The sequence below is a fragment of the Rhinatrema bivittatum genome, chromosome 1 (genome assembly GCF_901001135.1).
Source record: "Rhinatrema bivittatum chromosome 1, aRhiBiv1.1, whole genome shotgun sequence".
Taxonomy (NCBI): Eukaryota; Metazoa; Chordata; class Amphibia; order Gymnophiona; family Rhinatrematidae; genus Rhinatrema; species Rhinatrema bivittatum.
In genome coordinates, this window is record NC_042615.1 from 70,741,184 (window position 1) to 70,755,010 (window position 13,827).

General features: G+C 44.3%; 1 protein-coding gene across 1 annotated transcript in view; it reads right to left on the bottom strand.

Annotated features, from left to right (window-relative positions):
* The window catches only part of PPID (peptidylprolyl isomerase D), a 96,833-nt gene that overhangs the window by 4,801 nt on the left and 78,205 nt on the right, over positions 1-13,827 (bottom strand). Inside the window, exon 7 of the mRNA XM_029616638.1 lies at positions 10,249-10,390. Within this exon, the coding sequence (XP_029472498.1) occupies positions 10,249-10,390 (142 nt within the window). The remainder of the gene's footprint in view (positions 1-10,248; positions 10,391-13,827) is intronic.

Consider the following 13,827-nt stretch of genomic DNA (forward strand, 5'->3'; position numbering starts at 1 on the left):
AGTCTTTGGAGGTTGTGTTGACCATTTTCTTAAGGTTTAGACGATTGTCTAGTATTACCCCAAGGTCTCTAACCTGCTTGCAAGTAATGTGAGAGATGTGTGGAGATGGTGGGGAGATATTGATTTCGTTTGAGGATATGTGGAGCAGCTCTGTCTTGGAGGCATTAAGAACCAGGTTTAAACTGTTGAGTAGATTAGTGATGGATAGAAGGCAGTTGTTCCAATGGGTGAGCGCTTTTGAGATTGATTCTGTTATCGGTATTAGAATCTGCACGTCGTCTGCGTACAAATAGTGAATTAGGTTGAGGTCTGTTAACAATTGGCAGAGGGGGAGGAGGTAAATATTAAAGAGGGTAGGAGATAAGGAGGAACCCTGAGGTACGCCAAGAGTTGATTTAGTTAGGGGTGACTCTTTATTGTTGATTTTGACTTTGAAAGTCCTATTGCTGAGGAAGGACTTGAACCAGTTGTGGGCAGATCCGGAGATGCCGATGTCTGTTAGGCGATCCAGGATGTTGAAAACTTCCATGTGCAAAGCAAGGTGGCAGTTACTGCCACCAAATATCCACCACCAGGCGAGCCCTCTCAAGGGCCAGACCATAAGACAAAACTGCGTTGGGTCCTCGTGAAGGATCAGACCTTGTTGGAGAAGGTCCCTGTGCGGAGGGATGCATAGGGGGCTCTTCACCAGAAGCCTCCATATGTCTGCATACCACAGGTGTGTGAGCCAATCCGGGGTCACCAGAAGGACTAATTCTCTCTGGCGTTTGATCTTGCGAATGACCTTGCTCAGTAGAGGCTACGGAGGGAAAGCCTACAGTAAGTCCCCCTTTGGACAGGTCTGGACAAGGCCATCGATCCCTTAGGAGCGCTGATCTCTTCTGCGACCGAAGAATTGGGGGACCTCCCCATTGTGAGATGTGGCCAGTAGATCGATGGATAGGAGGCCCCAGTGATCTACCAGGAGCTGGAAGGTTCTGGTCAACAATGCCCATTCTCCTGGATCCAGTGTCTCCCTGCCGAGAAAGTCTGCTCTGACAGTGTCTTTTCACGTGATGTGGGAGGCCAAGATCCCTTGTAGATTTAACTCCACCCATTCCATAAGGGGGTCTATTTCCAGAGACACTGCTTCACCCCCATGATTTCAAAACCGTCCTACAAACCCTCATCTTCTCCGGTTTGGACTATTGCAACTCTCTCCTGATTGGCTTACCTAAGACGTCCTTAAGACCTTTGCAGCTACTTAGGACACTGGCAGCAGCATTCTGAACGGGTAAAAGAAAATCTGAACACATTACACCTGTTCTCAACCATTTACAGTGGCTACCAATAGAGAAAAGAATCGAATTCTCATAATTCTTCATAAAGCAATTTATAAAGCAGACTACACTGCCCTTGATGACATCATACATATCCATAGTTCCCTACGCATGACAAGAACAACTAGTAAACTTCAACTAGTGATTCCATCACTTCCACATGCCAAACTGTCTTCCACCAGAAACAGAGCCATCTCCATCTTCATCATTGGCCCAAAGTTATGGAATTCGTTACCTCATTACCTAACCGCTCAAGAAAACATAAAATCTTTTTAAAAAGATCTAAAAGCCTGGCTACTCAGCCAAACTCTTAATGACAGCACGCACAATGATCTTAAAAAATAATCCCATAGCCTTCTGACATTCAATCTCCCTCCTATGACTATCTCTCCTTCTTTCAAGCTACAGATGTCCCCTTTATGATTTGAACTCAGATATTTCAGTGAACCTATCCTATTGTATATCTTGTTTTGTTTATACTACTATTATATACCAGTTTCCACAGTTTATTGTTAAAATTAAATTTTAAATGTAACAGTTTGTTATAAATGTAAACCGGAGTGAAGGCAACTCTGCTATACCTCGGTATATAAAAAATGCTAAATAAATAAAAATATTTGTTCCTGTCCCAGATGCTAAAAATGCCTAGTCACAGCTCTGGCAGTACTATGTGGAAAAGATATCCCATATTAGTTTAGCAACTTGTAATGCTGAGGTGCCAGTACAAGCCTTCTGGCAGGATGTTCTTGCAACAAAGCAGGAGGTGAAGGGTTAAGGCAACTTCACCTTCCTCTTCATCCAGTCAGACTAGTCCATATGAATGGGCTTTGCATACTAACTAGCAGATAGAGTACAGGCTTGCTGATGTCACCTCATATATGCCTCTGTGCTGACACCAGCCTGCCAATATTCTCTGGCTCCAGCAAATGGTGGATGTACATTCTGTGCTGTAGATTCATGCTGACTAGGAGAAGCTCTCTGGATTCCTGAGGGGTAGGACTAGTTCTCCCTGCCTCCGCTGAGCTGGATCCTGATGGTGAAGTCGGATTGGGGAGGCTCCAAGCAGTAACAGCTAGCTGCTTCCTCCATCTGTTGAACTGTCTGGTTCCAAAGGCCTTTCAGGAAGATAAGGCTATTTTCCCCCTTTCTCAATTCTTCTTTCCCCTCTTCCTGGTATCTTCTCTCTCCTTCCCCTTGTGAGCTCTATATGGGATCTGTTCCTTTAAAAAGGTTTTGTTTCTTGTAGGGAACAATTAAAAAAAAAAAAAAAAGCAAGAGGTTTCCTGGAGGCCTTGCTCAGTGGCAGCAGTCCACAACAGACGTTGAGGGAAGTAAAGGGGCATTTCAGGGATCATTTTGAAGGGGAGTTCAGACTTTCTAGTTTGTTTTTTTTTTTGCAGCAGGACCACACGCTTGGGAAACAGCAAGATAGAGCGGGAGGAAAACCACACTGTGCACAGGCTGTCACCTTTGCTTGGTGCAGGCTGGAAACAGTTGCAAAATTTCCCAGGAGTGTTCTGTAGCCTGATGAGAGATGCCCATACCTGAGAACTCTCCGGATTTAGCCCAGAGATTCCGGAAATTTAGACAAATTTCCGGGTCTCTGGGCAGGACGATAAAATCTCCGGGCCGCCGCAGCACACATGCTGGAGCCACTATATTGCCGTGCTTGCATGGCTTCAATCCGAGAGAGAGCGAGAGCGTGCGCTTGCACTATAAGAAGGCAAACACGATGACTATATATACACCACAATAAGAGCACACTTTCAACTGAGGGTGGGTGGATTGGGCAGGGTTTCATTGGTCTGCCTGATGAATTGATGATTAACATTAAATATTGATTATATTGATTGAATAATGAATTGAATAATAGTGATGAATTGGTGATTAAAACAATGATTATGAATATATGAATGATAATTAATGATGGTGATAAATGGCCTGAGGAGGGGACTGGATCAATGCCTTTTCTATGAGTGTGTGCACAGGTTGGGATGGCAATTGTGGGGAGAAGCTGGATCAAAGCTCTTGGTCAATGTGGCACAAGTGAATGGGGAGCACTGCTAGGGAAGATACAGGAAAAGGACTGGAGAGCCAAGGATCAGGCAGGGGTTAGAGAGGGAGAGCACCAGAGATCATACCAGGGAACTCTCCGGATTTGGCCGGGAGGCTCCGGAATTCTAAAAGAATTACCGGGTCTCCGGCCCAATACTGGAAATCTCCGCGTGCTGCAGTAAAACCAATCTGCTTGGACCCGGAAAGAAGAAAGGAACATCATTGGTCTTGAGCGGCTGAAAAAGGAGGAATTCGACAGTGATTTCTACCATCTCCGGACCTTTTAACTCTTAACTTCGCTTCCTCGTGACACCACCTGTTCCTGCACAGCCTGTTTCCTGTATCCAGACACTTGCCCGCCCCATCTTGTTTGCCTTGGCCAATCAATATTGCGATTTCCTGCCCGTGCATCAAACGAGGAGCAAGAAACAGGCAGCGTCCGTTTCCGCAGCACAAAAGGAGAAGGAAGAGGCTGCTGCTGCTCCAGGAGCCCAAATTAGAGTCTGCTGTTGGTAGTGTGTTTTTGAAAGGGGGGGGGGGGGGGGGGGAAGAGAGAATGAATGAGCTTGTCTGTGAGAGTGAGTGAGTGTGTATTTGTGTAGGAAGAAGAGATCTGAGAGTGTATGTAGGTAAGTAGGAGAGAGCTGAGTGCAAGTGAGCATAGGTGTGAAAGTGAGTAGGCATATGTGTATGGAAGAGAGATAGACATGAGTGAGTGTGTGTTGGTGGAAGAATGGCAGAAGTAAAGGTGTAAATGGACATGTGAGAGAATGAGCAGTGAAAGTAAGTGTGAACACGTAAGAGTGTTGACGAGAGCAAATTTGAGAGCATCCGGTCCCACTGTGCAGTTGCCCTCCCCTGAGAGGGTGACTAGAAGTCAAAAGTTCCCAGGTATGGAGATGCCTGCCTCCAAGTTTCTATCAGCTGGGGGATCTGAGTTGGTGGCTCCTGCAGAGAGGAATATAGTTAGTGCCTCTCTCCCCTCAGGGGATGCTCTGGCGGCCATTATAGGGCAAAGGGGCCCTGATCAAGATGTAGGGCCCCCTCTCTTAAAAGCACCATGGGCTAGTGTGCCCGTGGCTGCTCCACCCAGGCTGGATGTCTCCTCTATCATGGGTGTCTTTTTTTTTTTTTTTAAGTGTCTACAAGTCTTGTGTGGGGCAAGGTGCAGCGCAGCTTGTATCGGCTCCTCCTGCCCTCCCCCTATGGGGAGGAAGCATGCCTAGAGGGAGCTTGAGTACGATGTGCCAGGGGAGAATTCCTCCCCTTTAGAGGACTCCCTGGATGATTTTCTGCAGTTCCCGCCAGGCAGTGGTGATAAATGCTTGGAGGAGGAGGAAGTTCTCCTGATGGGGAGGACCATTTGTCTATGCTTAGTCTCTTTCATAGGGATGAACTGCCTTCCCTGATTTCTCAGTCTCTACACATGTTGCAGATTGTTTAGGACAAAAGAGATGTGGCTACTGTGTCCAAAAAAGACGACATCATGCTTAGTTTATGGAAGTCATCCTTTTTCCCGCTGCACTAGGTGGTGCAGGACTTAATTGATTTGGCATAGGGAGCTCTGGAGGCTAATTTTAGGGGGGGGGGGGGGGGGGGGGGGGGGGGGGGGGGGGGTGGGGGGGGGGAACGCTCACTTGCTAAAATATATCCGCAGGATCCTCAGGTGAAGGAGCAATTCTGTTTTCCACATATGGATGCCTTGCTGTGCTCAGTAACTAAGCGAGCCACCATTCCAGTTGTGGGTGGTGCGGCTCTTAACGAAGATAGAAGCTACACCCAAATAGAGTTTTGAAGTAGTTACCATGGCTCTTCGGATCTCAGCATGCTATTGCATTGTGGCACAGTCCAGGCTGCATCTTGTGTAAGAGGCACAGGAAGAGCTATGGGAGAATTGCCCATTTCTTCAGCCAGGATCTGTGTTTCTGGCATATGTTGGATATGATTTGTCCTGCTCCTCTGCCAGAAGGGTGGCCTCCATAGTGGCAACTCGGCGGCTTCTCTGGATGCGAAATTGGTCAGCAGATATTATCTCTTAAGTCCAACTCGACTAATTTGCTCTTTCAGGGCCAGTTTGGAGACAAGTCTGACAAGATGGCCATAGCTTGGGGGGGGGGGGGGGGGGGGACTCAAAGGTTCCCAGGCTCCCTGAGAAAGCCAGGACTTCCTTGCATTCTTACTCTTTATTTGAAGACTGTCATTCTCGTGCCGGCTAGGGAGGAATGGCAAGGGTTTTATTCCATTTATTTCCTTCTGCCCTATTCTGGACCTAAAACTAGACCACTTCAGTATAGAGACCATGTTGTTGATTATGCCTGGATCTGACAGAGATGTATCTTCACATTCCAGTCTGGATGGATCACCAGTGATGCCTTCATTTTGCAATGTTGGATCGCCATTTTCAGTTTCAGGTTCTGCCCCTTTGGTACAGCTATGGCATCAAGGGCCTTCACCAAGGTAATGATAGTGGTGGCTGCAAACTTGTAGAAAGAGGATCCTAGTGCACCCTTATCTGGACAATTGACTGATGTTGGCAAACTCCTACCAGGAAAGCATCATGGCATCTCAGTGGGTGATCCAATTTTTGCAAGACCTGGCCTAGATTGTCGACTTTTCCCAAAAGCAATCTTCAGCCATCACAGAACCTGATTTTATCTGGGAGCTCTGTTCAATGTGAAGATCAGCTGAGTATCTGCCAGAAAATGAATTCAGAAGTTATGGGATCAAATCCGAAACAAACAGCCATTTGCACTATCTTCAGACTCTTGGAACTATGTCAGCGGCATTGGACCTGGTGCCATGGGTGAGAGCATACATACAGCATCTTTAGAGGGCCTTCCTATCCTGGTGGAGTCCTATGACTTCTCTGCTAGGTCGTCACATCAGTCAACCAAAGTTTACAATGGTGGTTGAATCACATGCACTTGGTCAGAGTAGATCTGGTTCCTCCAGTCTAGATCATGGTGATTACGACTGCAAGCCTATTGGGGTGGGGAGCTCACTGTCAGGAGCTGATGGCTCAGGGATAGTGGACCTCAGAAGAGGCAAGATGCTCCATCAACCATCTAGAGGCCCAGGCAATTCGACTGGTTCTGCTAGACTTCACGCTCCCATTAGTAGATCGGGCAGCCAGGGTGATGTCAGACAACGCCATGGCGGGAGCTTATGTAAATTATCAAGGAAGAACCCAGAGTCATCAGGTTTCCTTGGAGATGGATCTGCTTCTTCCTTGGTCAGAGATGAATCTGCAAGCTTTATCTGCATCTCACATAGTGGATGTGGACAATGCACAGACAGATTACATCAGTCGCCATGTGCTGGACCTGGTGGAGGGGTGTCTTTCATCAAGGGCCTTCAATCTACTCATCATCACATGGGGACTGTTTGACCTGAATTTGATGGCAACCAGTAAAAATGTGAAAGCATGCAGGTTCTTCAAGCGTGAGATTCACAGACATCAGGAATCGATGCCCTGGTGCAGAAGTGGCCTAGGTAGGAGACTTTGTATATGTTTCCCCCTTGGCCCATGATAGGCAGATTATTTCAAAAAACTGCAGGTCATCTAGGATTGGTTCTTCTCGGGGCACCAGATTAGCTACAGTGGCCATGGTACATGGACCTCAGACGCCTGCTGTGCAACAGCCCTCTTCAGCTTCCATCTCACAAGGATTTACTTTGTCAGAGTTTGGTATTTCATGAGGATCCAGATCTTTTTGTCTTGCTATCTGGCCCATGAGTGGGCATGTTTAGTGAAAAAATATTATTCTCCGGCTTCTGAAGGCTTGGAGGTTTTCCACTTCCCTGGCTTACGTGTGAATTTGGAGAATTTGAGGATTAGTGCTTGGGGTGACAGTGTGTCCTGGACAAGGTATCAGTAGCATTGATTCTGGACTTCCTGAAAGAGGGCCTAAGGGCTTAGCCCTTAAAATCTTAAATGTTCAGGCGGCGGTTCTCTCTTATATAAAGGTCAAGTTCAAGGTAGGCTTCTGTTTTCTCATCCTAATGTTGCTGGATTTTTGAAGGGCGGTAAGCATATTTGACCTCCATTCTGTATTCCAGTTCCTCTTTGGGATATAAACTTGGTCTTATCCTTTTTGGCAGGATCACAGTTCTCTCCTCTTAAGGGTATTTCCTTACATTTGCTTACCTTAAAAAATGGTATTCCTCATTGCTATCTGTTCTGCTTGGAGGATATTGGAGTTGCAGACACTGTCCTAGAGGGAACCTTTTTTGACCATTACTCAGGATAGGGTTCAACTTCACACAGTCTTCCTTTCTTCTGAAAGTTGTGTCAGGTTTTCACCTGAATCGGTCCATTTCTTTGCCTTCGTTCTGACAGACAGACTGATACAGCAGACTATTCACTCCTTTGTCCCTTGGATGTGGGGAAGCATCTTTTAAGGTATCTCAAGGTCATCAATGTCTTTCAGAAATCAGATCATCTTTTTGCTGTATAGTAACATGCGTAAGGGCGAGGCAGCCTCTAGGGCTAAGGTAGCATATTGGATCAAAGAGGTGATTACAGCAGCATATGTGGATTCAGGTATTCCTTTACTGAAGCAGATTCAGGCTTATTCCACAAGGGAACAGGCTACTTCTTGGGCAGAAATGCAGTAGTGTCTCCCTTGGAGATTTGTAGAGTGGCGACTTGGTCTACCTTACATACCTTCTCTCAATATTATTGTCTGGATGTCACAGTTAGGAAGCCTCCTTCACCTCAGTGGTGTGGCAGGGGGGCTCGGGCAGCATCCCACCCCGTTACAGAGTAACTTGGGTACATCCTACTTATATGGACTGGTCTGACTGAAGAAGAAAGTGAAATTACTTCTTACCTGATAATTTCCTTTCCTCAAATATAATCAAACCAGTCCATGACACTCCCTATTTTTTCCGGTCTTTACAAAGACTGTTTCGCTGGGTGTCTTTATTTGATTTTTGGTGAGTATAACTTGTTCTATATGTTCCTATCATTTCTATATTCCTATGTTTTTCTCCACTTCCTTATTCTGCTGAAAGTCCTAAGTTTAAAAAAAAAAAATTTCTAAATTGTTGGTTGCATTCAATTTTGTTCACAGCATTTCACAGAAATACTGTCAGGCTATTGTCAGCACAGAGATATGTATGAGGTGATATCAGCAAGCCTGATTATGTCTCTCTTTATCTGCTAGATGGCATGCATAACCCATTCTGACTGGATTTGAAGAAAGGAAATCATCAGGTAAGTAGTAATTTCACCTTCTCCAATCCAAGGAGCTATGATCACTTCATGCCCACCTGCTCCACTTCCACTTATTAGCATTATTATTGAAATCAATTTCCATGGCAACATAGTCTTACTAATAGAGCTATTAGGGTAGCATGCAAATTATGTGTGCACACAATCTGTCATCAGCAGTCCCCTTATGGTATTTCTTAATATTAAAACATTTTACATGGTTTCTTTGTGCTCAGTGAAAACCTGCCATCAGTTACCAAAGGATTTTTCCCTCATTCTTAACTATCTCCCCTCTAGACCATGCATCCTAGCTCTTAGCTGCTTGACAGCTGCTGCTAAGTGATGGCTGGGATGCCATTCTTGAAGCTGTGAAATATACCCATCAAGGAGTATCAGGAATCAAGATACGAGTCTAGCACAGTAATACTGCCAGTTGAAACTCCCACACTTTAATCTGAACACAACACCGTACCTGCTTTGGGTCAATTTCTAATGGAATACAATTTGTAATGGAACATTTTACTATTTTGTTTTTGTTGTCTGTTTCAAGAACAGATTTCCTTGCAATTTGTTAGATTAACAGGAACTGGATTCTAGCACCACTATACCAAGTTTCCAGAAATGCACACTTTATTTTAATATTGATCAACTGAAAATCACAATTTAACACAGAAATGCTTTTACAATCTGAGCTAGGACACAGAGGCCGGTGGCACCTTATACACTAACAGATTTGAGGCATAAGCTTTCATAGACAAGAGTCCACTTCGTCATGCATCTGAAGCAGATTGTCCTCTAAAGCTCATGCCTCAAACAAGTTAGTCTATAAGGTGCCACCAGCCTTTTTGTTATTTTTACTGCTAAAGATTAACATAGCTACCTTTCTGGAATTTTACACCATCTGAACTATAGTCGTGTGATTTTTAAATTTCGTACAGTTCATAAAAGTTCAAAAGTAATTTCCACAGAAGTGTGTGCGTGTGCAAAATTGCTACTGTAGATTTTTTTTTTTACCCTTCCTGAATTTGCTTGGGCAAAAGACCCACTGTCAAAATTGTGCAAGCAGGCCTAACCCAGTGGCAATACTATACCCTACCATAGGGTTAAACCAGGGACCTTCTGCAAGCTGAGTCTTGAGAATGCTGCAGAGGCAGCGTTCATGGCCCATGGAAGTGAAGGACGATGTGGTCATTGTTTAAAGGTGACATCTCTGATTCAGGGCTCATGATTACAAGGTTCTGGAATGAGCTTTGATGCATGACCCTAGCCCAGGACTGTCACTACAATGACCAGATTAGGTATGTTGAGTTAGGGAGAGAATTTAAAATAGGGGGAAAAGTTAAGGGGGGGGGGGGGAGGTATTTCTGGGGGTTTTCTTTTTACTTCTCTTTGAATGGGCATGGAGAGATCAGGACAAAGTTCCCATGTGGTATTTCCATTTGTACCCTGTTGAAAATTTCAACAAACAAGATTTAACCTAAAATAGGGGGAAAATTCCTAGGTAGTTGTGAATGAAGTCTCATGCTGCCAGATCGCAGCCCTGGTTCCGATGGAGCAGGAAGATACTGCCAGGTGAAAAAAAAAAGAATTGTGCTAGCAACAAAACTAGCATGTTTTCTTGCACAGTCCTTACATCTAGCCTTAAACTCTTCAACATACCTCCTCGCAGCTTTCAATGGCTGCCCGCCAATCTGACTGCTTCAGTTTACAAGCTGCAATGTTGAGGTTGCAGCTTAAAGCGATTGGATTCAGTTTTGAGATATTGTCATCTCCCGTCACATCTTTTGAACTCTCCACGTACCTGCACAAAAACATGGGTGCTTAATTCAGAGAATAAATGTTAAGATGAATGAATGAGATATCTTACGATTATACATGAAAAAAAATTAAGTGAGTCTGAGGCTGAGAGAATATACCATCTGAAGAAGAAGCCATTCTAGTAGTTTTCCCCTCTCTCTATCATTCTAAAGTTTTAATCCAAAGCTTTCTGCTATAACACAAAAGAATTAGAATCAAATGGTTAGTCTGGAGGTGAAAACTGGGAACTCCCTATAAGGAAAAATAAAGTTCCTTACCTGCTAATCTTTAATCGAGTCCAACCAAACCAGTCCAGAACTCATGGGTTTGCACCCCCTCCACCCCCACTCAATGGAGACAGAAAACAATCTTATTCATTGACATTACCCCTTATATGGCACTGTGAAGCCTGCAGCACCACTCTGTCAAAACACAAAAAATTTTACTCAGCTTCCTATGAGAAGGGGGAAACACAACTTGGCCCTTTAATCAAACCAGGCCTTTAAAAACACCTACAACTTGAAATGTCCATAATCAAATAGAAACCTGTACAGCAGATGTCAGCTAGAAATGGGTGAGACCCTGGACTGGTCTGGTTGGACTCAAGGAAAGAAAATTAGCAGGTAAGAAACAATTTCTCCTTATCTCACCAAACCAGATGAGAACACACGGAAGTACCCAAGCAACCCTCAAATAGGAAAGGAGCTAGTCAAGCCTGCCCCTCAGGACCCGTGCCCCACTAGAGAAAACATACTCCCTAGTTTGCACATCTTGGAGAACATATTCAAGGAAGTAAATAGGCTTTCTTGAAATCTCTGTAAAACAAATATTCTCATCTTAGAATGTCATTCTCCTTTTACTATTCCCGATTCAGTATAGCCTTTGGGTGTCACTATTCCAGTCTCTTCATCTGTTTGTGACTTGGGTGTAATTCTAGACTAACATTTCCATGATTCCTCAGATTAAATCCATTGTCAAAAACTTTTTTCAAATTTAGAATGCTTAGGCCAGGGGTCAGGAATCTTTTTGGCTGAGAGAGCCATAAACGCCACATATTTTAAAATGTAATTCCATGAGAGCCATACAATATGTTTAAAACTAAATACAAGTAAATGTGTGCATTTTATGTAAGATCACACTTTTAAAGTACAATAAGTCTCTGAAAATATTACACCAGGCCTTAAGACACCAATACATCTCCTATTAGGAAAACGGACCAAGTCAGGCTGCTATAGAGTCCTACACAGAAACTACACGCCAGCAGAAAACCTCACCTGAATCACGTGCTGTCCCTCACCTAACATAGAATAAAGAGACCAAAACGCATAACAAGAAGCATGCAGAAAAAACTGAATTGGAAACTGCAACAAGCCAGAGTCTCTGTATGCAGTGTAACAAAGGAAAAAAGAAACATCACACATCCTTATAAAACAAATCAAGAAATATAAAATCATCAGCAGTAAAACTGTACTAACAAAAAGAACATATTTCGAAACAGCTGATGAGTGGAATATCCAATAATTAAAAACTCATAAAACATTTCCAGATACCAACAAAATATTTCAAAATAGCAGACACAAAGACCCAGTAATGAAAAATAAGGATACAAAAATGTTTTTGCTCTGCATACCTGGGAACGTTTGATATCAGGTGTCCTGAGATTGTTCTGAATTAGCAGGAGGTGGGGTGGTTTGCTTGGAACTTTCTCCTCTCTGTCACATACCAGCGCTCTCTCTCACACTGGCTCTCAATGACACACCTATACACACATGCTCTCAGTACTCACATATACCCATGTTTTTTCTCTCTCACTTATATAGGCTCTTAATTACGCATTTACACACATGCTATCTTTTCACGCTTACACACACACACACAGGCTTTCAATCACATAAATACATGCTGTCTTTTTCTCTCACACACAGACTCATTCACATGCTTACAAACATGTCCTCTCTTTCTCTCATTTACACACAGGCTCTCAATCACATACTCATATGCTCCCTCACCTAAATCAGCTCTCAATCACACACAGACACACATGATCTCTCTCTCTCATTTAAACACAGGCTCTCAATCACATACTCACATGCTCCATCACCTAAACCAGCTCTCAATCACACACAGACACACATGATCTCTCTCTTACTTATACACACAGGCTCTTAATCATACATACACATGATTTCTCTCACACACAAAGGATCTCAATCATACACACATACTCTTTCACACAAACAGGTTTTCAATCACAAACTTACACATACAGGTTCCCAATGGTAAACTTACATTCATGCTCTCTCTCTCTCACAGGCAGGCTCTCAATCACAGACATACTCTCTTTCACATGTACAGGCTCTCAATCATTCACATACATGCAATCTCTCACACACACACACACACACAGGGCCGCCCCCCCCCGCGGCCCGGAAGAGGAAGTGGAGAGTATCGGGTGCCTGCGAGGCAAGAAGAGGCCACGCTAGTGCGCTCGGCATCGGCCCGAAGAAAAGAAGACTGCAGCGCGGCTCGGAGGAAAATGAAGAGGTTCAACCGCGGCCGATGGGACTCCACCTCCGCGAGGGCTGAAAATGAAGAGGTTAGCGTTGGGAGGAGGCTGCTGCTGCCGCGAGTTCCCGGGGTGGGGGAGAGAGAGAGTGAATGAGCGAGCAAGCTGTGTTTGCTCGCTCATTCACTCTCTCTCTCCCCCACTGAGAACTACCATTTCAGACAGGTTCTGACATCAATTTTAACCTCACTTTGAAATCCTGTAATTGTGCCCCCAAAATTTTAAGCGAGACCTCTCCAACAGTCCCATATGAGCTCTTACCCACAGAACAAGATTCAACACCGCTGCCATGGAATCCAGCACCTGCAAATAATCACAGACTCTGGGTGCCTTCCACGTCAATAAATTCCAAATCTGCAATGTAAGCTTGGCAATGTCAAGAGCACTTTGGCCCTCTGGGTGTCAGAGCGTGTGCCCAAGTACTCCAGGACCTAAGAAAAAATTAACCTGCTCTTGATAAAGTTTATCACCCATCCCAGATCCAACAACAACTGAACCACTCTGGTCATCAAACCTTTAGCCACCACTTCTGAATTCACTCGTAAAAGCCAATCATCCAAATATGAATGAACCATCAACTCCTTCTCTGCACTAGGTTGCTGCTACTAGTATCTCTACCTTGGAAAAGGTCATTGAAGCAACAGCTAAGCCAAAGGGAAGTACTCAAAACTGAAAATGACCTCCCAGGACTGCAAACCTGAGAAACTACTGATGTGATGAACAAATCAATTATGGAGATACGCTTGTGACAGATCCAAATTAGAAATTCCCTTTTCTTACTGCTATAATTATGGAGAAAGAGGCTCTATTCAGAAATTAGAAACCTTTAAGGCCTCGTTTACCCGTTTGAGGTACAGAACGGGCTTGAACATATC